Genomic DNA, 27,848 nt, shown 5'->3' with positions numbered 1-27,848 from the left:
TGCTACAGCCTGGTACACTCACTCACACTCGTCTCGTTATGCATCATATTACAAAGTTAAATACAGACAAAATGAGGAGGTACTGCCATCATGGGCCTGCCCTACACATAATATAATAATGTCATTTTTAAAACTACAATGCTTTCTGCGCCCCCTGCTGAATTTGAAAACTGTTTTACACGTACCGGTATTTCTAAAATGTCTATTTCCTTACAATGTGACATCAATAGGGACAATCATTTAGAGACATGTACGTCTCTAAATGTTTTGATGAATTGAACATGGTGGACCCTGTTGTAAACAAGTGTAATGCTTAATTGGGTCGTCCACTCACAGTTAACAGCCTTTGTATTGAGTTTGTGCTTGAAATGTACTGTAATTCTGCAAACTGTTAATACAATTTTCAATCAATCAATCAATCAGTTGACAGGATTTGCTGGCATTGGAATATGCATATTTTCTCAGTTTTATTACACTGCTGATACGAGGTGGTTATAACACATTTATATTTAGAGTCGTTTTCGAATGTACGGCACAATCTGAGATTGTTGAGATTGGACTCGATCTAGAATAAAAATGCCTGGCAAGGTTATATCCGTGACGTCACCATCATGAGGCTAGTACTTATTTCCTGTGCTTTTTTCCTCCCCTGCAATCTAATAAAGTATTCAATCAACCAAACAAGTAACAAGGGAAAACAAAGCCATACAACGTCTTGGCCAATGAGACCTGCTACATATCTGCAATATATTTAAAAACCAAGATACGATGAGTACTTGTTTTATCGTCGGCACATCAACTTCCGCTCGTCTGTGATGTCACTGAGCTATCCTATGTGTTTGTACTGTGGGTTTAGACACCCAGAAACACACGTCGCCCGTCCTTTTCATTCCCGTAATTTGTCTGCGTAGGGTGTGCTCCGGAGCTAGTCTCGGCACACATTTTATTATTATGAAACAAACCAAAAGCTAGAGTACAAACGCAGACATATTTTTATAAGAAAAAGAAAATCGGTGAAGCAGGATTTCATTTGCAAATCAAGTAACGAACAAGAAGAACGCTTTTTTCCCCTTTTTTTGAAAGACGCAACTAGAGGAACGCAGGCTAGCTAATCTGTTAGCATCATTGTTGAAAGCGTGGTGATTATCGTTCATATTATATTTCCCTTGAAAGGGCATGAACGTTTCGTTTTATTGCACTTGACAATATAGGATTTTGTATTGCCGGCAACACAGCTTGGTAACCTGCTGTAAAGGAATATACACTTGGTATTATAGAATTGTACGAGCCAGGACTGTTAGGCCTCACTTCGACATTTCGCTAATCAAGCTAACTTGCCCACGTTGCTAAGCTAGCGAGCAGTTCTGTGTGGTTTATAATTCTGGACGCTAGTGGCCGAAACCTACTTGGAAGAACAGTCACTCCATATTGAAGACGGTACTGGCCCGACAGTTGCCAGCTTGATATCACGTCCATTATTTAATTCCCCTCGTGTTATCGTGAGGACACGCGCCGTGAATCATGAATCCTAGCGCGCCCAGTTACCCCATGGCCTCCCTGTACGTGGGAGACTTGCACCAGGACGTTACCGAGGCCATGCTGTACGAGAAGTTCAGCCCGGCCGGACCCATCCTCTCTATCCGAGTATGCAGGGACATGATCACCCGTCGTTCCCTTGGATATGCCTATGTGAACTTCCAGCAGCCCGCTGACGGTAGGTTGTACTGTACATGCAGACATGTGTGTGGCATAAAAATACATTGCACGTGCTGACTCCATTTTGTGTCGATGACACATGGCAGCAATACATGGGTAAAGCAATTATATTGTGCCAGGTGAAAATCCACATTGTCACTCAATATGGCATACCCATGTAATGTGTTTGCACATTTGACTTCAGACTTCATAAAAGCGGAAGGATGCTATGCGATACCTGCAATTGCCACAACGGCGATATTCATCTGGCTGGCAGTGGCTGCTGGTCAAGCCTTCTATTAAGTCATTTATATTCATGAACGGTGATGGTGTCAACCCAGAGTTTTAAATGCACTGTATTGTTTTTCCAGCTGAACGAGCCCTAGACACCATGAACTTTGATGTGATTAAAGGCAGGCCCCTCCGTATCATGTGGTCTCAGCGTGACCCCTCACTGAGGAAGAGTGGTGTAGGCAACATATTCATTAAGAACTTGGACAAGTCTATTGACAACAAGGCGCTCTATGACACCTTTTCTGCTTTTGGAAACATCCTGTCCTGCAAGGTAAATTAAGAAATAACTTGTCAACATTAACCACACAAGTATGTCAACATTAACCACTTAAACACTATGTACTTAACTTGATAGTTCCTCATGGGTCCCCTAGGACCCCCCCCCCCTAGGACCCCTCCTTTTCTCCTCTGTACCAAATATTTGCACCGAAATTAGCTGATCTACAAGCTCGGCAGCTCGCAGTGCGTCTGACCTTGTTTTTGTTAAATACTCAGAATAGGGACACTAGGGTTTAAGTGGTTAAGATGATGGCTCTGCATGTATAGTGTGGGGGAAAAAGTGTTGTAAGTATTTGATTGGCATGGTGTTATCTGATTGTTTATATGCTCAATGTGCTTTTCCCAAGGTGGTTTGTGATGAAAATGGCTCAAAAGGTTACGGCTTTGTGCACTTTGAGACCCATGAGGCCGCAGAGCGTGCCATTGAGAAAATGAATGGCATGTTACTCAATGACAGAAAAGTGTAAGTGGGACAATAATTACCCTCTTAAACACAAATGTTCATTAACAATTTAAAAAACCCATTGAAGACTAATGCTTTGTTTTGAGGGGTGTTTAATTGCATCTTGTTCACTAACTACTGGTGATCCTGACCTGTTGAGGGATTTCAACAGTTTTGACAATTGTATTATATACTCCTTTACACCCTAGACTAGAGAACGGAACCACATGATATGCTCCCAGTCCTAATGGTCTGGTGCAATAAGCATTGTTTTACCTAAGTAAGAAATATGTTACCATACTTATCATCGTGTAGGCTTTCCTATTAATCAATACAGTATATAATAACCCTAATATTTTTTGGAGTGGCTATTATAATCCCTTAATAGTTAAATGATCACCAGTGTTTTTCTTTATAAATCTGAATAGCACTTAAACTAAAAGATTTATGTGACACTGTAGTAAATTTCATTACTAATCTCATCACAACAGATTTGTCGGTCGCTTCAAATCACGGAAAGAGAGAGAGGCTGAGCTTGGTGCACGTGCCAAGGAGTTCACCAATGTTTACATCAAGAACTTTGGGGAGGACATGGATGACGAGAAGCTGAGAGAGATGTTTAATAAATATGGTGAATTGTGTACTACTATTTTTATTTATTGACTTGCTGTTCACTGTGAAATGACAGTCTTTAGTGTCCTTAGTGGTGGAGTGAAGCAAGCTGTGTTGACATTTTAAATTGACCAATGAAATTTGTTTTAATAGGGCACAATAAGCGTAGGCTTCAGCCTACACCTTTTTGGTCAATATTTCTTTTTGCAAAAAAAACACAAAGCAGGCACTGTATATTGTTTTTAATGATCAAAATAAATAAACTCTACTCTACTCTACAAATAATTGTTCCAGGGCCTGCGTTGAGCATCCGTGTTATGACTGATGACGGTGGCAAATCCAAGGGATTTGGCTTTGTTAGCTTCGAGAGGCATGAGGATGCACAGAAGGTCAGTGATATTTCATATTATTTTCCTCCTGTCAACAGATGAAAGACTGAAGGTCTTTTTTTCCCATATTTTAGAGTCACATTGACTTGACAGTGAAATGTCCATGTTCCATTGCATTGCAGGCTGTGGATGACATGAACGGTAAGGAGCTAAATGGCAGGCAGGTGTATGTTGGCCGAGCCCAGAAGAAGGGAGAGCGCCAGAATGAGCTGAAGCGCAAGTTTGAGCAGATGAAACAGGACCGTATGACCAGATACCAGGTTGGTTGGCCTTTATAAATGTTACAAATGTTTTGGTTTCACCCAGTTCTTGGGAAAGGTCAAAATAATAATGATTTTATTTTTTAACAAGGGTGTCAACTTGTATGTCAAAAACCTGGATGATGGCTTGGATGATGAGCGCCTGCGTAAAGAATTCTCGCCCTTTGGCACCATAACAAGTGCTAAGGTAAAGACTGCATCTTAAACTTAAAGTTCTACAATCACTCGGTTAAGATCACAATATGGGTTTGAAAATAGACTCATTATTTTCCATAGCCTCATAGCATAACTGAGGGAATTTCATTCCCATAGGTCATGACATGTCTGTGTGACTGTCCTTGATTACTTTTCATTAAAGTTATTGATGTGCAGTCATTGTAGATAAGGCTAAACAATGCTAATCAATTTCTAACCCAATAGGTGATGATGGAGGGCGGGCGCAGCAAAGGATTTGGTTTTGTCTGCTTCTCATCCCCTGAGGAAGCCACCAAGGCAGTGACGGAAATGAACGGACGTATTGTTGCCACAAAGCCACTTTATGTGGCCCTTGCCCAACGTAAGGAGGAGCGACAGGCTCATCTAACTAACCAGTACATGCAGAGAATGGCCACTGTCCGTGCCGTGCCCAATCCTGTCCTAAACCCATACCAGCCTGCCCCACCTTCCGGCTACTTCATGGCTGCCATACCTCAGGTAAGACCGGACGATTTAGGGCTGGGCATTGGGGAAATGGCTCATGACTTGTTTACGGTTTTCTTTCAATACATGCTGCAATAAACGGACAAATAGATTGTCATGTTAACTGAACGTCCACCTCCCAACACTGTTTGGGATTATTATTATTATGGTAATTTGGCCAGAGAAATATTTCCTCACATTAACTTATTCACTTATTCTATTATTCTTATTCAAGAGGATTTTTAACCATTATTATCACTGCTGTTGTAATACAGCACTAGCTTTTCAAGTGTTTTTGGCGCACATGAATGAAATTTACATAAATTGTGGTTTAATAATTTGCATGGAATCCCAATCAGAAGAAAAATGTAAAATAATCAAACATGAGACCTATGGACAACCACATCTGCTGATTGTGCAAGTTTGTGTTACCACAATATTTCACTGGATTCACACAGCGTGCAAATGGCATTCATTTTATTGAGTTAAACTGCTGTCTTTAAATCTAAAACATTTTAAAATCCTAAATTAACCCAGGACCAGACATGAGAATAAGCTTGAATTTGGAATGCAGAATATGAGGTTATAAACGGTGCATGGTCCTGGATTTTTCCACAAGCTCTTTCTAAGATTTCTGATTAAGCATGCCCATTTCCCAATGTTGGCAACTGTCAGTTTAAAGGGAAACTTTTGTTTGGTCAGTTCAGAGTTTCTGTAGATGCATTTGTTACTAGGCACAAAGAAAACAGGACACCTACATCAGCGGAGATCTGTGATATACAAATAAACCTTCTATAACGGTGATATAATAATATAATGGGTAACATGAGAAACGGGTAGTTGGTTACTTCTCATCAGTGCGTCAACTAAACATTTTGTTTGTATATATCCCCAACAGGCTCAGAACCGTGCTGCATACTACTCAGCCAACCAGCTGGCACAGCTCCGCCCCAGCCCCCGCTGGGCCACTCAGGGTGTGAGACCCCAGCGTAAGTAATCAGACCTGTACAGCCAGGAGTCTATTACTTAAAGCTATTCTTGAAAGGTGACCTGTGAATAAATGAATGTCTTATTGCAGTGCAGACACATGATCCTTAGAAAATTCATACAAATTACAAAAAACAGTGGGTGGGAAAAGTGATCACTGCACAAACCTCAGGTGGTGCAGTGTTGATTTAAATTGTGTCTTGTGCAAGATGTTTACACATGGACCGTTATAATGCTGTTTTTGCTCTTCCTGCAGATTTCCAGAACATGCCCAATGCCATGCGTCCGTCCGCCCCCAGGCCCCAGACCTTCAACACTATGAGGCCCACCACTACCCAGGTTCCACGCATGATGGCCTCCCAGCGTATGCGTGAGTATTTTGGATAGTTTCTTTTGACAAGCAGCAGAACCAAAACCACACTGCAAAATAAAATGGGTGTAAATTGCATCAGTATGTTTGATGGAATGTTATCTCCTCTTCCCTTAGCCACCCAGGCCCTGGGTCAGCGTCCTACCAATGCCTCGGCTACTGCTGCCCCAGTACGCGCCATGCCCCAGTACAAGTACGCCCCTGGTGTGCGCAACCCTCAACAGCACATGGCCTCTCAGCCACAGGTTGCTATGCAGCAGGTAAGAATTTTACACTGATTGAAGCTGTGTTTGATGTACTGCACTGCTTGGAATAAAGTTTTATTAATATTCCTGGCACAAACCCTAGTGTCCCTATTTTGGGTCAAACGATCAGCAAAAATAGCCAATCTACAAGTTGAAGCCCTGTGACCTTGTAGATCTGGTATTTTCAGCGAAGAGATTGGGATGCATACTTAGTTTAGACTAGTCATTGGTTAGACATAAGGTTGGTGAGGGGTGCGTCAGACGACCAGATTAAGGTTGGTGAGGGGTGCGTTAAAACGACCGGATTAAGGTTGGTGAGGGGTGCGGTATAGATGGGGAAAAATGGATCCTGGGGGACCCAAGTTAACTAAGTACTATTCAGGGTTTAAGTTGTGAGCAAACATAAGGTATTTGTATTCATGGTAGTGTTGATATACTGGTAAATAAAAAGTATCCAGGTCCTGCTTCACTCCCAGGTCCTGATTCCCATGACGGAATCATGATGCAGATTCCGTCATGGGGTTAGCTAGAGGCGAATAGATTTGAATATTGTATTGGAGGGAAACATTAATCATCTCAGAATAGTAACAAAGTTCTTTGGTAGTAGGCTACATGCCTACTTGTTGGGTTCCACTAATTGTGTAATAGCTGAGGTGACCATCAAAATGTTTGTTTCTAGCACACACTTTGAATCGAATAAGGTAAAATGAAGTGTTTTGTTGTAAGTATGTTTAAAGGTTTGTCATGCCCATTCATCTGGAATAGATGGAAAATATTGTTCTCCTAACTCGGCCCATTAGCGCTTACTGTGTGTATTAACAAAATACTTTGTCCCTCATTTTCTGGGGGTAGGGTAGTTTTGTTTTGTTGTAAAGATTTCCAAGTCAATTTATTTGACTGATTTTTATTTTTTATTGTATTTGTTCAATTTCAGATCATTATCCATCCAAATCCAAAGTATTCTAATTGAAGTGCCAAAACTCTACCAAACACATACCAAAAGTTTGGTATTGGTCAAACTCATAATTCATTGTGTGTTTAAACAAGCCAATAATCTTGCAATATAATTTCTCCAGCCCGCAGTGCATGTCCAAGGACAGGAGCCCCTGACTGCTTCCATGCTGGCTGCTGCCCCTCCTCAGGAACAGAAGCAGATGCTGGGTATATATATTTTCTGTTATCGTTAACTGTTGCCTCTGATTCAGGTTTTGTCTGGTAATATAAATCATTTCGTGTATAGTCTCCCCATGTGTTGAGTTGTCACATTGTTATTTGACCTCATGGATTAAAGTTCTCGGTCGCCATGACTGATTTCAGTAATTTGGATTCCATAGAAGTCAGCATGTCTTCTTTGGAGCATGTCATGCACAGAAAATACTAGCTTATCTACAAGCTGTAGATGGTCCATTTCTGGTTATTCGTTATGTTAAGATGAAAGCATATTTGAAGTGGTCAAACTAGCAATAGAACACATGTTCAGTCTTCCAGTCTTCTTGGCATTGCCATTTACTAATGGTGGCATGTTATCCTCTACTCCCTCCAGGTGAGCGTCTGTTCCCTCTGATCCAGAACATGCACCCCAGCCTGGCAGGGAAGATCACTGGTATGCTGTTGGAGATTGACAACTCTGAGCTGCTCCACATGCTGGAGTCTCCAGAGTCTCTGCGCTCTAAGGTTAGTTTAGAATTTTCACTTACTACGGATTAGTATGAAAATCATCCGATAAGCACCAGTAGGTTACTTATCACTCAAATGCAATCGAGCCAGCAGGCTCACCTGGAGCCGACTGGCTGCGAGACGCGGAGACGTCGTATTCTACTATTACTAACCTTAACTCTAATTGCCGAGACTATTTTACAAAGTCTTGTGTGTTACTTCTTTATTTGTTCCTATTGAGCTTGAAGCGCCGTACATTCTGGATTGCGTGTAACTCTTATGAATGTAGTATGTTGTGAAAAGGCTTTTCTCTACCGTGGTTAATAAACCAGTGTTCTGTTTTTAGGTGGATGAGGCTGTTGCTGTGCTCCAGGCACACCAGGCCAAGGAGGCCGCTCAGAAGTCCACCACCCCTGCTGGGGTTCCTAGCGTCTAAGGAAGGTGAGAGCAGAATGTGATTTGGTGTTAATTCTGTTAAATTAAGTTAAGAATGAATTTGATGGTGTAATACAGCAGTCCCCAAACTTATTTGGCCGTGCATCCCCTATTACCTCCTGACCTAGCTGACGCACCCCCCAACCCAATATGATTATGGCAAATAATCACAGAATATCACTGCACTGAGAGACATGCAGCTGCTGTCCCGCAGCTGCTCTATACATCTCCTTACAACAGTGGTTTACCGAATTTTGCCATTTGTGCTAAATGACACCATAAAACCGCCATTACCCTTTTCATGTCACGCACCCCTAGAGGGCATTCGCACACCACAAGGGGTGCACGGCTGCATGCACTACAGTTTGGGAACCCCTGGTGTAATATGAATTGAATGGACTCTGCTGTGTTTTGAATCGTATGTTGGATATTTATATTAGAATGTTTTTGTTTTTTCCTACAGATCGAGCATCTTGAAACCTGCTTCACCGATAAAAAAGATAGAAAAAAAAATTTAAACATTGAAAAACCGAAAACTCTGAAAACATTGCAAAATGATAAATTATTTCTTAAAAAAGACAAAAGAAAACAATTGACTCTGCCAGGTCTAGGAATGGTTTGACTAGGCCTTGAATAATAAATAATATAAAAAAAAAAGCAAAAGCTTGTTTAAAAAATTGCAAAACATAAAATCTAAATGAGAAAATTGATGATGAATGCATTCCTGTTTTATGTCATTTTACTATGTAAGTGCTCAGAATATCAGCTGTTGTGTACAGGAAGCTGATAGCTGAGCATTTTGAAAAGTAATTTGTATCGTAAACTACTGGCTGTAATAAACTCTCAAACAATTTGTATGCCTTGTTTCTTTAATGACAATTGTCGCTTTTGGTTTTGCTTCTGTTGATGTGATAATCTCATCTGTAATGTATGTTACACTAGTGTATGTCCACCAGGTGGCACTGTAGTTTGAACTAAATTATTGACCTAGCTGTGGCACTTGATGTTAGTGATGTGTCAACCACTACCCTAAAGTAAAATGTATTGAAAAATATTGGTAGCATGCGTCTTTAGATTGAGTTTTTTTTGGGTCTTTTAGTCAGATGTGTATGTACCTTTATACATGCATGCCATTCCTTCTAGTCATATTTGTGTTTAGAGCATTGACATAAATGGAAAGATTTATGTATGTATAATACAGCCATAAAGTGAGAGGAACTTACTGACCCTACTGTAAGAAAGGGCAACCTTCAGTTGGCATGTGTTCACTTCCTTATGTTTACATTTGTGGCTGTGTTCTGTTTACTGTTACTACCCCACAGCCACTCCTTCAACAGTTAGTCCAACTGCTCCACTTCCACTTATGTATACATTCCGGTACTTCAGATTGAGTGGTATTACCAACTTTATGGCTGTTTTCCTTCCCTCTTTCAATGATGTTTTGTAGGTTTTCTACTGCTTTTAGGCACATATAATAGGTATAATGCCATTTGACAAAGGTGCTGTGCTATGCTATAGCACCAAAATATGTTCCCCTGTGATTATGAGCTGAAGAACCACTTATAGTGCCATTTTTGTTTAGAATTCAGACTGTATATCCCATTTTAAGCGTAGGATGTTGTGTAGCTTCTCATACATTCTAGCCTAATAATGGCTTGTGTGCATGCACTTGTGAATGTGATAAGTTAACCTGCATCTATTGAAAAATATTAAATCCTCAGATTACCCTAGATTCCTTCTACCACATGATTTAACTATTTCAGGGAGTTTTTGTCCTTCCCTATTAGGAGTTCCTACAAATAACACGTTTAGACATGTGTGGTATAAGTAAAGAAGTTGAGAAATGTCAGTTGATATATTGGGCAATAATGGTTAAAATGCACCAGGTCATTTATCACTTCCTCATGACCTCATCTGTCTTTTCAGATAATGATTAACTCACTGAGGCATGAAGCAGCCCAACTACCTAATAAATTCAAACATTTTGGCATTTGTGGAATTTATATGTTCATAATAGCTCTGTAAGAAGATATGATTGTATTTCAGTGGTGGCTGACTGTTACAGTGCAGTTTTTGTAACTGCATCTTTTTTAATCTCTGTATCCTTTGTGGCTATTTAAATCGACTTACATTTGTCTGTAAAATTACTTTTGTAGTTAGGTTCAACTCATCCTTGATCTAATAAAGGAATCTATTAGTGCATTTTATAACAAACCTGTTCAATTAATTAATTCAAGGGATGATAGGTTTTATGTCTCTTATCTGTTGCTATGAATCATCGTTTTTTTTTTCTCCCTGGAAATAAAAACGTCTGGGTTTCCGAGGCTAGGATCATCGTGACCTGAAGCTTTGATAACAGATGTCTGACTAACACTGCCCTACTAGTGGTTACTAGGCCTACTGTTTATGCCAAATAGTCATCCAGAATTTGAAAAAATATGTCTTGGCAAAGATTTAAAAACAGTGATTTATATCCATATTGTGCTGATCTGTCGACTCACACTTTGCCCACCTTGCACAACCTGGAGTGATGACTTGTGAAATACCAATACCATATGACACACACAGCACACACGCACGCACACGCACGCACGCACACACACAGAGAGAGAGACAGAGCTGTTAATCGTATTTGTAAATTGTTGTTTATTTCTTTCTTTTTTCTCTCATGTATTCCCTCCCTGCATGTTGATCCATCATGACATTTTAATCAATGTATATGACTGTGACTGTGTCGCTACCTTGGACAGACAGCCGGCAATGTGTTTCAGAGTCGAGATATCGCGATGCTATTTGAATTTATGAGATACAACGAGAACAGCGGACAACGAACCCAGCTCGGTGTTGTCTTTCAAAGCGGAGTAGAAGAGAGGTGGGACCTACAAGACGACCAAACGAAAGAAATGTTGAATAAACGTCTGAAACTCTAAAATTAGCCAACACTGTAGTATCGGCGCGAAGGATTAACATAACTACTTTGGAGACAGAAAACACTGTTTGACTCTTTTCGTCCAGGAAAGTGTCAGTAGCAACGAAGGTACGTTTTCATCGTTTCAATTTAGCGTTAGCCCGGCTAACATGGCTAGGCTAACATTTAATATATTTGCTAACGCTAGCTGTAGCTGACTGTCATTCTTTCTGATTAACACCAAGAAGAAAGCAAGCTCTGCGGATATTGCCCGGTTATCATAATATCACACCGTTTAAATGGCACGGCGCAACATCAGTGTCATATTATATTTGAACGTACAGTCGCCGAGATCATTCAAGACATTGTAACGCTACTTACAACAATCGAACATTAGCCAGTTAATTCGGAATTAATGCTAGCCACGTAATAAGACAACATAATATTACTTTGTAAATGGTGTTTGCGTACTAGCTACGCAAAACACCTTTTTAGTAGGTCAATCACTGGATATGTATGGAAGTGGCACCAAATGTCCTGTTTCTCGCTATCCAATAAAATGTTAGCCAGCTGCTCCCAATTTTAAGTGTTTCCCCTTTCTCTATTTCATGTGAGTAAGTTACATATACAGTAATTGTCAACACGAGTGCAATCGTTTTCTAAGCCAAATATAACTGAGTACGACTGACTAGTATGCATTGCATACGATACTACTTACTCAAATCCTAAATTAATGGGGGAAAAAGTTCAATACAGTTCCATTAACCACCATGCCTTAGCGGCGTAGCCTGTCTGGTTGTATGTTTGGTGTTTGTTTACAGTTATAGACATATTTCTGTTCTCATTGAGCCTTGAGCTCTCTGGAAACCTTAATGTGATGCTTTTGTATGCAGGTATGCGTTAGCCTTGGTTGGATCAAAACTACCATATAGGCCTATGTGTTTTATCTGAGTTTGACTTTTACTTTCGTATCTACCATGATAAAGGAAAAGTCGGACTATCTAATGCACACACTGTACATGCGCCAAGGAAGTGTCCCAATTATTTATCAACCCTGTAGTGTAGTCTGCTCATGTTGTTCTCACTCATCGATTCCTTACCTTTTGGTTGCTGAAAGACAGTGGCTTCCCTGTGACATGCAGAGGTCTGGACAAAATATATATATTTTTAACTACGTCATGCCTTTATCGATATTGTGGGGATCATGACTATTAGTGTTTTCATTCACAAGTAGACTGTTAACACTGACACTGCAACATGAACAAAGATTTTTTTTAAATCAAATGCGTTGGAGTAATTAAAACATTGTTAATGGCCAATCTGCCAGGTTGGCAGAGGAAGTGTAGCGCCCAGGATTACATTAGATAATTGACACTGGGTGAAAAAATGGGTTACAAAATCGTGGGATAAAAAAAAGGTTTTTGTAGTTAATTTATTTATATTTGGCCATGAGGTGACAAAAGTAATAGTAATGTTACTCATTGATAGTATGAAAGATTGACTATGCAATCACTGACTTGATATAACAGTGGTATCAGGAGGAAAGTTCATGCATTACTTTTGTATTTACACATCAATTTCAGTTCCGACATTTAGGTGAATGAAGTATTTGACGATTCTGAATCTGCATTGAATGTTTGACAACAATCAGTTTTGACATTCTTTATAATCATTTAATATGGGCACCAGGCCGCCAGCACAGTGATGCAGTACTTGTGTCAGTGTTACACTGGGTCACAAATGGGTGCGCTAACAGTATAATATTATATGTAATTTAATTTAGTTTAAATGTATTATGTTGTGCTCTGATGCATTTCTAATGGACACTGCGTTTAACCTGTCGGCAGGTGACACACATAGCTTCCATTCTATCAGAGAGCCCTCACTGTTCTTCTAGCAGCCACGGAGAGGTCATTTTGGACCTCATGGCAACCTGGTCTATGTTCCCTCTGTGTTTGTTAGGACCTGTGTGTGACCTCCATTGCCTCCTCTAGGTAAATATAGCTGCAGGCCTGGGTGATGGTGGCTTGGCCAACCCATCAGGGTGACGTGTTGTCATTTATTACCAATGAAAATCAATTCTTGTGCTACCCTGTTGGGCCCAAACCGCACCAATGCAACTAGTCACAACTCCTTGCAACAAAACAGTTTTAAGGACATGTCACACCAATGCAACTAGTCACCACTCCTTGCATGCAACTACTCGCAACCATTTTGTTGCACGTGACGGAATTGCATGGAGAATCATTGGTGCAGTTTGGGCCTTAGAGAAAGGAACAGCATTGTCATTGACGGCATCAGGACCTTAATATGGCCTCTTCTTACATCCGCGGAAGGAAAACAACACATTGACCGTCTAGCGCAGCCTACACTGAGGCCACACTGTGTGTATGCTGGGGTGCTACACTTCCTGGTTGCAGAGGATGTCTTATTCTACTCTCTTTGGTATTTTGCGCATTTGACTGGCACTGGCCACACGATCCCCGCCCTTGTGATGGGGGGAAAGTGTTAAGACTCCTGTTCTAGTACCTGTGGCCCCTCAATTCAAAGGAGCTTTATTGGCATATAAAGGTGTTTTGGATGAGGCTTTGAATTTTCTAGTGTGGGTGTCAGTTACCCCTCTGCTCGCCTGCCTTGTTATAATCTGTGTGTCAATCTCTCTTTGTCATACTCGAGGATGACAAATCTCTCGGGTTGGGTAGTTGATGAAAATACCAGTCACCTGTCCACTGTCACAAAGGAGGGCATCCACATAACTGTAGCTCCTGAGCAGTGTTGGGCAAGTTACTTTTTAAAAGTAAATAGTTATAGTTACTGCTCTAAAAGAGTTAACTAGTTACTTTACTAGTTCCTAAATTATGAAAGTAACTAGTTACTTTACTTTACAAAAAAGGCATAATAATAATTAAAAAAAAATCAAGGTTTTTGTGGTGTTCTGTGGCAATTATTATGAAATGTAGTGGAACAATACAACATCTCTATGTCTATATCTCTCTCTCACACACACACACACACACACACACACACACACACACACACACATGGAATATCAGAACAGGTCAGCTCCATATTGAGATCTAAGGGTCTGAGGTCAGATGTAGAGTTGCTGGTCGGCTCCATATATGCAGATCTAGGTGATGATCCAGTCTTCTCCATGTATGGATAATTGGCTATCCAGGGTTTGATGAGGTCAGTGTTGTTATCTTCATATATGGAGGAGGCCATATGGAGTGTGTCACGAGGCGTGACGAACTGACGGCCATATATGGTGGCGTGACGAATCGACGGACTGACAGGTTTTGCAGGTTTTCATAGTAATCTGCGACCTACTGTCTCAACAAGGCCCATCCTTTTTTCCTCTGCACCAAATCTCTTATCTGATATTAGCCGATCTACAAGTTAAAAAAGTTGTGAACATGGAATACATTGTGAGCTTGTACATCACCTATTTTTGACGAATGTTTGCATAGTATGTCATGCCAAGGAGAATACAGTGCTAGTAGGTAACATAAGTATGCAGATGCTTTGAGCTACACAAAGCTGATCTAAGATATGTCGCCTGAAATTGTTAACTTGATGTGTTGCAACGTGGGTGTCTATTAGCATTTAGCAGGCAATAATAGGATGATTAGTCTGATTATTTTTTTTTACCATTTGTTTCTTCTGTTCCATCTTCCAAGTTAAATATGGGTGGGTGGGTTATTATCCCCACAGTGACATCAGAACACACACTGAATATATATATATATATATATATATATATATACACACACACACAACCGGGCTAGCGTTTGTTGACACAGGCCGATTCGATTGCTATCATTTTGCCAATATACTTTAAGAAGAATGTTTCGAGCCTAAGATTTCCTGAGCATTTAGTCAGGGAAAGCCCCACTACTGGAGCCCATCCCAACGTACAGAACGTCTGTATTGGGGTGGGGTTGTGAAGACCAAGTACTCAGGGGAGCTCCAGGGCGGCTGTTAATTTATTAAAGCTCCGGCCTGTGTGTGGGTGTGAACTGAAGAGGCTCAACTAGTGTCCCTGCTCTCCCAGACTGGATGGATGGAATGGAAGGAGGAAACCTCCATGGAGATAACGGGCAAAACAAATCTCTGTCCATTCTCATTTTACTGAATTGTTCCTCTTCGTCCCCCCCTGTCTCTTTCACACGCTCTCTCTGGTTGTTTAAGTTCTCTCTCTCTCAGCTGAGCAGGAATGCCAGGGTGCTTACCTCATTTCCTCCCCTCTGGAGTAAAATGAGGGAGGAAAAGAAGAGGGGGTCGGAGGAGGAGGAGGGAGGGAGGCTGCAGGAAACTATACTGGCTTTGTTGGATTTGGAAACTTTTCCTCTTCTGCTCGCTACCTCGCCTCTCATGCCTTCATCAGCGGCTTCCCTGTTAGCACTTATCAGTAACACTGCTGTAGTAAGCTTTGTCTTCCCTTTGTTTTGTTTTCAGAATTTCAGTATATGCTTGTGATGTTGCTGAGTCTCGGGATAAACAAGACCGTATTAAATCCTTAATATTTTCGGAGGTATTTTGCTTATCCGAGACTTGCGTTAAAACTATGTGATAATTTATAGCTATCAATGTTGCTAGATTCCACCAGAGAAACGAGCATGGAGGGTGCGTGTGTGTGTGCACATGCATGGGGGAAGGAGTGAATGCTGTTGTAGACTGCTGAAAGCCTGGTGACCTGAGGTTAGGTTGTGGATAAATCCTGCAACATGGCAGACTATGGAGCTCAGTGAAACTTAATTGTCTAACGTAACTAACATTGTTTTAGACAATTTTAGGATTCATGCCCAAATAAGCAACTACACTTTGGAAACTGTAAATACCAGAAAATACTAGTATTTACAAGTGACTTTACAGGAAAAACAAGCCTAAAATATATAATAAGCAGACTTGGCAACTATGATAGCTATATTTGTTATTTATAGCCTTTGCTCCAATTCCTCTCTTGTCAAGTTAACAGTGTGTGCTGGTTAACCACCTTCTTAGGTTTTCTTCATTTGTTGTCAGAGGGGTAATTTAATCTAAATGTCTTTGTCCACAGAATACACTTGCACAAGGTTAAGTCCCTCATAGAAACACAGACATCGACCACACCCACAGCTTGCGGCTTGCTCTGCACTTTGGTGAAGAGAGAGAAAGGAGGAAAGGAAACTGTTTGGCTGCCAGGCTGCCAGCCCACATCAGTCAATTGCTGTTGTGCTGGCCTGCCAGGGGTTGATGCGCACGTGCGTGTTTTCATGAATGTGTGTGTGTGTTGCAGTTAGAGCCTTGTTAATGTATTGACTGTCCCTAGCCCCATAGAGGGCCAGGAATGTGCATAGAGGCAGCATTACACAGGAGACGGGCAGGCTAGGAATGCAGCCCGAGTGGACACTGACCGACTGATGGCACTGCCTCAGATCAGCCGCTCTGCATGTCACTGCTCACATGCTGTATGTGTGTGCTTGTTTTTGAGTGGTGCTAGTGCCACTCCTATGCGGAGCTATGTGTGTATGCGTACGTACGTCCGTGCTGCAAGTTCTGCAATACCTAAAGTGGCCAGTAAACAGACACACACACACACACACACACACACACACACTTACACAGAGGCCAGGGAGGAGTACAGTACAGTACAGTACCGTACCGCACCACTCATTTCAGACTTGTCTGATTGTTCTGCTTGGCTGTCTGTGAATGAATCTCTATCTTCCAGCCCCACTGTTTTATTTCTCTGCAGGCGCCTCAGTTTCTTTGCGAGCTGCTGTAGTATTAAATAAGGTAAGGAGTTTCACATTGTGCAGAATGTGCACACTGCACAGCCACCATGCCAGTAGCAGCAAGGGACCGCACTGTATGCCACACACTCTGTGGGTGGTTTGCCATGCACTTTCACTCACATAGCCAACCCTGGAAGCTATACTGCTTATAGAGAATTATGGCCCTGACACACCAAACTCACTATATTAAAAGCTAATAAAATTAACAAATCTCCATGATCAATCATGGCCTTCTTTTGTCAGAAGTGAGTGCTTCCATGAAGTGTGTGCCTCGTTCTCATGTGTGGCTGTTCAAATATTTTCCCTTTTTTATGCAGTGTGTGACTATTGGGTCATGGGTCAAGACCGGAGCCTGAGATGTAGACATGGTACTATAATAATCTCTGTTTAGTTTGTAGTGAGTTTGACCAGGTTTATGTTTAAGATGGGTGTCGACACAACAGGAAAATGACTTAGTGGGTGTTTAAAACGTCTTCTAACCCACCGTTTATTTTGTTGGCTTAATTTGTTTTGTGTTTGGTTAATAATAAAGCTCTTTTCTATGTTAAGAGGACCTCCATCTTCTTAAACGTTGTAGGCTGTGTTTATTGTTAACTTTAAGTGCCATTAAGTTGGTGCTTAAGAGTTGAGATTTAGATACGTCATTGACAGAAAGTTACTTGTCCTTGAAGATATATTACTTGTCAGAACAAGTGGGACAAGCGTTAATTTTGACTATTGAATATTTTGAATATTGACAAACAGCGGTCATCTTTGTCAACTATTGGGCATGCTCAGCTGTCAGCCGTTGTCAGCTGTTTCGTCTCTCGTCTAAGATAATTGTTGATGCTAAAGATTAGCTTGCATGGAGCTAAAGAGTAACTTTGCTGCTGTTGTTGCCACGGTAGTGAATCAATCTCTTTATTTTTTGCTCCATGTGTCTATCTCTTCAAATGTGAATCTCGATTTTCTTCCACAAGAATTGAGATCACGATTTTCACACTATTCTCATTTTATTAAAATAACAAACTAAAAACATGAGTAACTGAAATGAATTGGACGGCCAACTAGTGCTGCACGATTCTTCACGATTCTTGACAAAATGAGATTGCATAGGTGTCTCTAGGTGAATCTAGATCTTTTTTTTAAAATAATTGTGCAGCACTATCTCCCACTGCCATTGCCTCTTACTTCATCCAGACATCCAGTGTGTCTGTTTAAAGGTTGTATAGACAACTTTTAAGCCAAAATTAAAAAAAAATATATACATCTAGTTTTGGCCTTTTCCCCCCTCTAGCATCCCCTCTATAGTGATGCTGGGGTGTTTTCCTGCAGAGACACACTCTCCCTTTGGGTCCCTCTGGGTGTTTATATCCACTAGTGTTTACAGCTGGGATGCCTCAGGGTTTTAAACTTTTAGCCAATAACAGCGCGAGGGTGTGACTGTGTTCAACCACAGCAGTTTCATAATGAATTGAAAACGCGATACATGGGATGGGCGTGTTACGCGTGTACTGTGTATTATGTAATTTATGTTTATGTACATGCTTGTGTGTGTATGTGCTTGCTTGTGTGTATGACATGCCTTTCTTTGTGTTAGCATGACTTAAGTTGTGTGAGTTGCACGTGGTAAGCTGGGCTTAATTATTAGTTGCTGCTTCTGCGTCACACAGTGTTTTCACCATCACATTTTATTGTGTTTATGCAAGGCAAGGAAGGCTCTCAGATAAAGGTGCAATCCAGCTACAACACAATAGAAGAGTTCAAAGCCATTACCCAGCCTGCAGAGTGCTGCTTGGTGCCAAACTAGAAATATCTTAATTTTTTATCTTGCCATGCATTTTCCTTTCAGAATACTTACTTCCAGTACAAGTCATCACAATAGTGTGCTGGTTTTATCCTGTTCTTTAGAACTGACTTCAGATTTGTTCTGCAATATATCCTGCATAGTTTACCCATATCTGGCACACTGATCCAAGCCCTTCATTCTCCACAGCTCCATGGAGCTAACAATCTGTGTCTGTGCGGTTTGTTGACTAGCCCGAGTAGCCTCACAACCACACCATCTCTTGACATTAGCATGCAGCTACGACTAGTAGTTAGCTACGCGTGACTGCCATCTAGCCCTCTGCCTATCTGTGTTACTGGGATACAATCAGATCGATTCAGTTCAGTTCATGAGAACTCTCTTTCTCTATTCTTATTCTACCAGCACATGGCATGCTCCTTCCTTGAATCTGACACTTAATCTGTGAGGAAAATAACATATACTGTAAACTGTAGTGCTTATTGGAATGCGGCCAAATCTGAGTAAGATTTTTTGTTTCTGTGAGCAATTAAACAAAATGTCACACTACATGATGAAACGGGTGCAGACTAGTCATTGGTCCGACAAACGACAACCTGCCTCAAACCCTAACCATAACCGCAAGCACGGGAGCAGCGCATGTTTGAGCGGTTCCCGTATGTCGCACTAATGCTCCGTCGTAATTACATGCGGATCCCGATGAAACCGCATCTGTCCTAGAGTTCTCAGTGCTGGGCCTGAAAATTTAGGCCCGGCCCTACTAAGCCGTCCCGAGGCTTAGTAGGGCCGAAAATCCGGGGGGGGGGGGGGGGGGGGGGGGGAAGAGAACAGAAAGTTTGTGTGACGACCTCACTTGACTCACTGACCTGACTCTCACACTCAGTCAGTCGAGTGAGGATGTGTCAGTCAGTCGATTGAGGTTGTGTCAGTCGGTCGGTTGAGTGAGGTTGTGTCAGTCGGTCGGTCGAGTGAGGTTTTGTCAGTCAGTCAGTCGAGTGAGGTTTTGTCAGTCAGTCAGTCGAGTGAGGTTGTGTCAATCAGTCAGTCGAGTGAGGTTGTGTCAGTCAGTCGAGTGAGGTTGTGTCAGTCAGTCAGTCAGTCGAGTGAGGTTGTGTCAGTCAGTCAGTCGAGTGAGGTTGTGTCAGTCAGTCGAGTGAGGTTGTGTCAGTCAGTCGAGTGAGGTGTCAGTCAGTCGAGTGAGGTTGCGTCAGTCAGTCGAGTGAGGTTGCGTCAGTCAGTCGAGTGAGGTTGCGTCAGTCAGTCAGTCGAGTGAGGTGTCAGTCAGTCAGTCGAGTGAGGTTGTGTCAGTCAGTCAGTCGAGTGAGGTTGTGTCAGTCAGTCGAGTGAGGTTGTGTCAGTCAGTCGAGTGAGGTTGCGTCAGTCAGTCGAGTGAGGTTGCGTCAGTCAGTCAGTCGAGTGAGGTGTCAGTCAGTCGAGTGAGGTTGTGTCAGTCAGTCAGTCAGTCGAGTGAGGTTGTGTCAGTCAGTCGAGTGAGGTTGTGTCAGTCAGTCGAGTGAGGTTGTGTCAGTCAGTCGAGTGAGGTTGTGTCAGTCAGTCGAGTGAGGTTGTGTCAGTCAGTCGAGTGAGGTTTTGTCAGTCAGTCAGTCGAGTGAGGTTTTGTCAGTCAGTCAGTCGAGTGAAGTTGTGTCAGTCAGTCGAGTGAGGTTGTGTCACTCAGTCGAGTGAGGTTGTGTCACTCAGTCGAGTGAGGTTGTGTCAGTCAGTCGAGTGAGGTTGTGTCACTCAGTCGAGTGAGGTTGTGTCACTCAGTCGAGTGAGGTTGTGTCAGTCAGTCGAGTGAGGTTGTGTCACTCAGTCAGTCGAGTGAGGTTGTGTCAGTCGTGCAGTTGAAGCATCAGATTGTTCAGGTTTTCATGATGTGCTCAATGCTTTGTGTGGCATACTTGCTGTTTGTAATGTTAGTGGCACTGGTAGCAGATCTTTCATACAGATTGACAGGCAGCCTTGCACAGCAGCCAGGTAGGCTATGTTGCCCTGTTTACAATACATGCTTAGTAGTTGTTGGGGTATTTCTCACATACATGAAATCTGTTCTTTATTACCCACCCTAATTATTAGGAGCAGTTGCATACCTTACCTCGCCTGACTATGGCAATAGTCCAATTCTTGATTAAAGAGAACTGGATAGTTTTTTGTGCTTTTTTTTTACCCCTTTTTCTTCCCAAGAGAGTAGAGCCTTCGTCCTACTGGATTCATTCCCCCGAACAGAGAGAACTGGATTTTGACTATTTCTTCTGATTTCTTTCAATTTCCTAAATGCATGTCACTAATGGTTGCCCGTTAGAGAGTATGCACAATTGCCATGCATAAAGTGAGTGACAGATCAAGTGGCAAAGTGAGTTTAACATTGTTTAATGTCGTTTAATGCAATCAGATAGGACTTTTCTGTTTGGATGTATGGGCTGTCAAGGCCAGAAAGTAGTTTTTGCCACTCGGTAGGCGTTCCCGAATAATGTCCAGGTAATGGGTAATATGATGATGTCACGCACATACCCTCTTTTGTAAACCTGTGTTTCAGAGTGGTTAGCACTATTGCCTCACAGCAAGATCATGAGTTCTGTTCAGTGTTGGCCTTGTGTGTTCTCCCTGTGTTTGCTTTGGGTTTCCTCTGGTACTTCGGCCTCTCACACCAAAAGACATGCCTGTTAGATATTTGCTGGCAGTGCCCTTGACCAAAGTACTAGCATTTCAACTGGATTTGGGTTAAATGCAGAAGACACGTTTCCCAAGGGGACATACACAATAAAATATGCAAGAACAGTAGCATTTTCTAATTAGATTTTTTGGTCTGTCATGCACATCATTTCTGTATATAAGGCATTTTTGAAGGGTCTGTATCTGTAGCCAGGGCTCAACGCTTTTTCCAAGTAGCTACTAAGTTGAAAAATCTAAAACACAAATTATTTTAGGGGCATGATAAAGTTATCAAATGTGTTTTTGAGGGGCGCTAGCCCCTCCTATATACAGCTTTAGTCCCCACATGTCTCAATATTTGCCATTGACAATGAACGGAGAAATTAGGTCCAAATTCCGCTAAATATGACGTAAATTAAACATCACAATTGCCTTAGCTATTCTTTGTGCAATATGCACATTGTAGATTACAATATTGATGCTGAAAGTGTGTGTGTGTGTGTGTGTGTGTGTGTCCACTCAATGGGTCATTTCCAAGGTGTAACCATGGACACCTAAACACTCCCACTCATTGGGAGGCATGACTATAAAGTCAGTTGAAACGGCCAACACTAAATAACAGGCGTTTTTTTCCCACTCACCTCGTCATCACACCAAGGCACCTGGACAAGACGAGGTGGTAAACCCATCTTATCTTGGTAAACCATGTGTCACTATTGGCCATGATGATCATGTGCTGCTGTGAAACACTGGAGGTCTGTAAGAGATGGTCTTCTCTTTCAGGTTTCAGCTTTGTGGTTTGGATTTGCATAGCTAGTCGACTAGTCTACAGTGTCTCATGGCCACTCTGATCAGTGACTAACTGATAAGCTATGCACTCACGACACCGATGCCAAGCAACGGTATTAGCAGACAGATGTCGGTGATTAGCAAACATGCATTGGTCATTATATAACTCAAACTCTTGATAAACTAGACAAGTCAGTGAATTTATTGCAACGTATACATATAGATAACTTTGACTCTTTCTGAACTAGACACTTCTGTGTAATAACATAAGTTATATAACTAGAAGAACATATACACACTGTTCCATTTGTTGTTTCTAATTCATTCCTAGGTTTAGACTGTGAGTGAAACATAGGTATTTTTTTCTCTGGGAGATTGGACCCGAATTGCATAAGACATCGGTGCTTAAATTAATGTCCTTGTGTTGAAGGCCTGTCCTGGAAAGGACAGTTTGTGTTTTTGCTGCATCATAGCTACAGACCTCGTTAAGGTGTGGTGTAAGAGGGACTTATTGTACCCGTTTTCTCATTTGCTTGCTGCCCACTTGTGTCTCCTTTAGTGGAAGATGTCACGTCGACATTACCTCGGTTATTAGAGAGAGACACCAAACACACACACACACACACACACACGTGCAGTGTACCCACTGCATCTCTGCAGCTGTGCACACTGGCAAAGCTCTTGACTGGAGTGTGTTCTCATTTCCTCTTCATCACCTTCTCTCTCCTCTTCCTCCACTTCCACTTTTCTCCCAGGTTACTTAAATTTCTCCTATTTTTGGAGGAGGTAATCAGGTTCCAAACTGAAAGACACTCAATTAATTGTATGCAGTAGGAGTAGGATTTATGTTGCGAATGCTGACACGTTTCGGCAGAGCCTTCTTCAGAGCAGACTAAAAAAAAGCCACTTTTTAGTCTGCTTTGAAGAAGGCTCTGCTGAAACGTGTTTTTTGACATAAAGCTGTATAAAATACTTGCCATTAATATAGAGGTTGGAAAGGTATTAATTGATTGCCTCGTGGTGGGAGTTCTGCTCTGGTTTTGGTGAAAATCAAGTAGTTCCGAGGGGCACTGGGGGCCACGCATTAAAAATAAATGAATCCACAAAACTAGCGTAATTTGTATTGTTGACCTATTTCTACCATATAGAGCAACCTTTGTTCAAATTCGACCCCTCTGTCACATGGAACGTTTTTGGGGGGGTTCAGTATCACTGTTCCCCCAGTGCCCCTCAGCAGTGCCAAAAACCAGAGCAGAACTCCCACCACGGGACTCAGGCAATCAATTAATACCTTTCCAATCTCTATATTAACCCATTTTTCTGAAAAAGCTATGTTTCTATGTCAGTCGTTCTTCGATTTTTCAAAAATAGCAGACCTACAAACTCGTAGCACGCCACTCTGTGGCACGCTATGAGCTTGTAGATCTGCTATTTTTCTATAGCTAAAGCATAACATAATGCTAACACGCCCAAAATGGGTTAATGGCAAGTATTTCATACAACTTTATGTCAAAAAATGTAACCCTTTAAGTTATATTCAAAGCTGAGCCACCCACTGCCTCAACCAAGGGCCGTTTCCAGAGGAAGCACACCTGTTTTTCTTTCCTCATGTTATGTCTATTTGTGACCAATTGGTTTTTGAAGGTGAATAGTCTTTTCACCATAGATTTCACCCATCTTCCATCTCCACTCTTATGTGACCTCTTGTTTTTGTGTTTTTATCTCACTCCAGGTTCTGTTGCATGCGTGTGGGCTCACAGCAAGTGAGCCCTCGCCCCTCCGCCAAGATCCGGCTGTTAGATGTGACCACGAGGCTGATCAGGCGAAGCCATCATGTCTTAAACCCAGACGGACCCTCTCCCTCCCTGCCCTCCTTCCCCCGCCCCTTCCCCCCCTCCCCAGTGGACTACCTTTCCCCCTCCCCCATCCCGCTCTCCGACCTCCCCACCCATGTGAGGGGCAGACTTCCCAGCTCGGGTTCCCCCCCGGGCCCTCCTCCCTCCTCTGTCTCCCCTCCTTCCTCTGGAGGCATGAGTCTGCAGAAGCACCAGCATCTAGGAGGTGGAGGGGGTGGCGTGATGGGCTCAGACCGAGACCTTCAGTCCACCGCCTCCTCAATCTCTCTGCCCTCTGTCAAGAAGGCCCCCAAGAAGAGGCGCCTCTCCCTGGCCTCGCTGTTTCGACGGAGGGGCAGGGAGCCCAAATCTGGGGGGCGCCACCGGTCCCGGGACCTCCATCATCACGGAGGAGGAGGGGTGGACGGCATCGCCAGTATCGAGAGCATCCACTCTGAGATGTGTAACGACAAGAACGCTGCCTTCTTCTCCGTGGCAGGGACCACTGCTGTCTCCACCTCTGGCGCTAGTGCTGCTAGTGCTGCTGCTGCTGCCTCCACATCATCTGCCTCAGCGCCGTCCTCTTACACCACCACCACCTCCTCTTCTGGTGCTGGCGGAGGTGAAGGAGAGCTACTGGAGTGTCCGCTGTGCCTTCTGCGGCACTCCAGGGAGAGCTTCCCAGACATCATGACCTGCCCGCACCGCTCCTGCGCCGATTGCCTGCGTCAGTACCTGCGCATCGAGATCTCAGAGTCACGCGTCAACATCAGCTGCCCCGAGTGCTCGGAGCGCTTCAACCCTCACGACATCCGCATGATCCTGGGTGACCATGTGCTCATGGAGAAGTACGAGGAGTTCATGCTGAGGAGGTGGCTGGTGGCTGACCCCGACTGTCGCTGGTGTCCTGCGCCAGACTGCGGGTAAGGAGATGATTTGAAGTGCATGTTAATAATGTTCATCATGTTTGTGTGTGTGTGTGTGTCCAACACAATGCAGCTGTACTTTTTACCTCGACCGGTGGCTCACTTTTACCAGGAGATTGCAGATGACAGCTCACTTTACCCCAGTCGCAGGACGCAACACAACATTAAAGTTCCTCCACTTCACAGAGTAGTAGAGTAAACAAAGAACTGGTTGGAATAACGTGTTCCTTCAATGAGCTACATCCAACCGGGGAAACTCCCCCCTGTCAGGTGAAAAGAAGTGGCTTGGACTCCTCATGCATAGAAATTTGCACAATCTTGGGACAAAAATTATAGAAGAAGGAAAAAATTGAAAAGTTCCCCAAACAAGAGCTCAAAATAAGAGACAGAAATACCGCTCAGAAATGCACATTTAAATAGACACTTTACACATTACAGGGACCGAATTATAACAATGACTTGAGACTTGAGAGTTAAAAATGCGTTCAAAGAGCATCTCATGCTGGTCCAGTGCATTAGCAAGAGAACTAGTTCTGTGTATGTTTCTACAACCTTTTGGAGAAAGAGCAAGGAGTGAGACCAGAAACCGTTTCTTGCTCTAGTCTCTACTACCAAAGGTCGCCACTCAGCCAACAGTCAACAACCGAACGGAGATTAAAAAAAGATGCATGGACAAAACGTGTGAAATCTCTCCAACCCCCCCCCCCCCCGTTTTGTCCGCTCCGGAGAGGTAAAGTCAGTGACGTATCACAGACACAAAGTACAGGCGTAAATGGCATACTGTTTTATGACTTTGCTACGTGTGTGTGTGTGTGTGTGTGTGGTGACCACACACACACAGTACTTCAACAACTGCACACATCATGTGTTGCTTGTTGAATTAGTTCCTCATTAAAGGTGTTGATTCATCACCAGCTTCTTCTCCAGAGAGCAGAGAGTGTGATCTGGGCTTTAGTCTCTTGTGCCCCAAGTCTCTAGTCTGAATGCCTTTGTTCCTCTTGTGTAATGATCATCTCCCATGGATACCAGCAAGGACCAGTTTCCTAAGCACCTTGTGGTGAGACCATCCTAGCGCAATTGCAAGCCAATTTGACCAAAAACGACAACAAGCAACTATCCTAGAGCTAACAGTTTTTAGGAATCCATTCCATTGCTGTGAGTTCCAGTCCACCACAGAAACAGTTCTGTAGACAGACCGCTAGCAGCAGGATTGATGGGCTGCCCTACGACACCCAATTGCAGCCAGCTGATTGCTTGCTGTAGCCCTGGTGATGTTTCAACAGTGGCGGTACATGCTGGCAAACTGCTATGTGTGGCTCTGCGGCCTCAGCTTGGCCAACAAAAGACACAGCGGCTGTCTGGCCCAGAGCCCAAAGCCTGCTGACACCGGCGTTAACAGACTTGTATTGTGCTCTCAGAGACACAGTGGCCAATGGTGACTGACTGGCTGTCAGTCACACGCTGTTGTTCCAGGAGGTGGAGTTGGGCGAAAAAGAGGATGAAGGATGTTGAGTTGAAGAGGAAAGAATGGAGACGGTAGCAAAGAAAGTGAAGGGCATCAGAGAAATAGATCTATATGCGGATGGTGGTGGGGGGGAAGCACACATGATATACAGATGGATGGACAGAGGGGAAAGAGAGCTACAATAGTGGGAAAAGATAGATGGAGGAGTCGTGCTCTTGGGGAGGGTGGCACTGGCATGGCATGTACCAGGGAGGGACAGCACCACAGGGGACTGGCATGGCATGGCATGGCATGTACCAGGGAGGGACAGCACCACAGGGGACTGGCTGCTGTTTGACGTGTTATAGGCATCACAGTAGAACAACAGCTCATGTCTCTACTAGTTGTTTTTGGACTGTTTTCCACAGGTTCTTGGTAGTTGATTGGTTTGAGATTTTGTGGCAGCATGAATGGATGCACCTAAAAGTGAACTAAATTAATATGTGTGGCTGACAAAGAGAGACCTTCAAAAACTTAAATTTGTGTTTTCTGGAAGATACAGTGAGTAGAGTCACTGGGTCTGGTCTTAAATTTAACAGCCTTTTATTAACAAGTCATTAAAAGTCCATAGACTTGGCTTTCCCACAAACTATTCATTTGATGTTTGAATTAAAGGAAATCAAACGAAATGTTCAATCAAACGAATGTTTGAATTAAAGGAAATCAAACTAAAAGAAGAAACATACCAGAGAGAGCAAGACATGTGGTAGAAAATGGAAGGTTTAGCCCTCCCATGTGTTGTTAGCTGCTGCTGCTGCTGCTGCAGGGAGGGGCGTACAGCCAAAGCCCCAGGCAGGCAGGAGGAATTTGTGCTGCTGTTCAGAGTGGGGCTCTGGTTCTGAAACTGCGTATTGCTGAAATACATAGAGCCAACACCCCCCCCCCCCCCCATCTCACGCCTAGCCGTCCCATAGTGTTTTGTATATTGACAGTTGGACACTTCTGACGTGATACCAGGTTGTTTAATATCAGGACATGAGGACAGGACACTTCACTCACTGGTCTGGTTATATGTGCTAAACAGAAATAGTGCTAAATAGCACTAAAAGGGGTTCTTTGGTTTGTAATCATAAGGGGAACCTGCTGTATAGCAGCACCTATCCTAAAGGTTCTATGTATAATGCACTTTTGTCATAGAACCATTCAAGGTGCCTAAACTAAGCTGCAGTACCAGTAGAGAATTTCTAAAGAACCAAGCCGGGGCTGTACAGGTTCTTTGTACAGCGCTGCTCAACCATGATCCCTAGGAACCGCTGTTAACACTCCGATTACCCGGGGTTATTTAATCCATTAGATCATAGCGCTCAATTGATTTATAGCACTTTT

At 42.9% G+C, this 27,848-nt stretch overlaps 3 protein-coding genes across 4 annotated transcripts in view; 2 read left to right on the top strand and 1 right to left on the bottom strand.

The window, feature by feature from the left end:
• LOC306925537 (sperm-associated antigen 1-like) overlaps window positions 1-27,848 on the bottom strand; it is a 73,971-nt gene that overhangs the window by 3,283 nt on the left and 42,840 nt on the right. The window lies entirely within an intron of this gene.
• On the top strand, window positions 828-9,195 carry LOC306925756 (polyadenylate-binding protein 1A). Of its 2 annotated transcripts, none has more exons than XM_079504810.1 (15): window positions 828-1,714; window positions 2,067-2,260; window positions 2,616-2,731; window positions 3,202-3,341; window positions 3,611-3,711; window positions 3,834-3,971; window positions 4,063-4,158; window positions 4,392-4,664; window positions 5,548-5,638; window positions 5,893-6,006; window positions 6,124-6,266; window positions 7,328-7,412; window positions 7,795-7,925; window positions 8,254-8,348; window positions 8,806-9,195. In XM_079504810.1, exons 1-14 carry the CDS (start codon window positions 1,522-1,524, stop codon window positions 8,341-8,343), a joined length of 1,905 nt encoding a protein of 634 aa, XP_079360936.1. In that variant the 5' UTR covers window positions 828-1,521; the 3' UTR covers window positions 8,344-8,348; window positions 8,806-9,195. The 2 variants fall into 2 exon arrangements, with proteins under 2 accessions (XP_079360936.1, XP_079360937.1); XM_079504811.1 differs by having other exon boundaries at window positions 829-1,714; window positions 3,617-3,711.
• rnf19a (ring finger protein 19A, RBR E3 ubiquitin protein ligase) overlaps window positions 11,145-27,848 on the top strand; it is a 35,786-nt gene continuing 19,082 nt past the window's right edge. The window contains exons 1-2 of the mRNA XM_079504418.1: window positions 11,145-11,379; window positions 23,990-25,015. Of these exons, the coding sequence (XP_079360544.1) occupies window positions 24,000-25,015 (1,016 nt within the window). The 5' untranslated portion in view covers window positions 11,145-11,379; window positions 23,990-23,999. The remainder of the gene's footprint in view (window positions 11,380-23,989; window positions 25,016-27,848) is intronic.

The sequence above is a fragment of the Electrona antarctica genome, assembly GCF_951216825.1.
Source record: "Electrona antarctica genome assembly, chromosome: 6".
NCBI classification, from domain to species: Eukaryota; Metazoa; Chordata; class Actinopteri; order Myctophiformes; family Myctophidae; genus Electrona; species Electrona antarctica.
The sequence above is the reverse complement of the archived record's forward strand: the minus strand, read 5'-3'. Positions and strand labels throughout refer to the sequence as shown.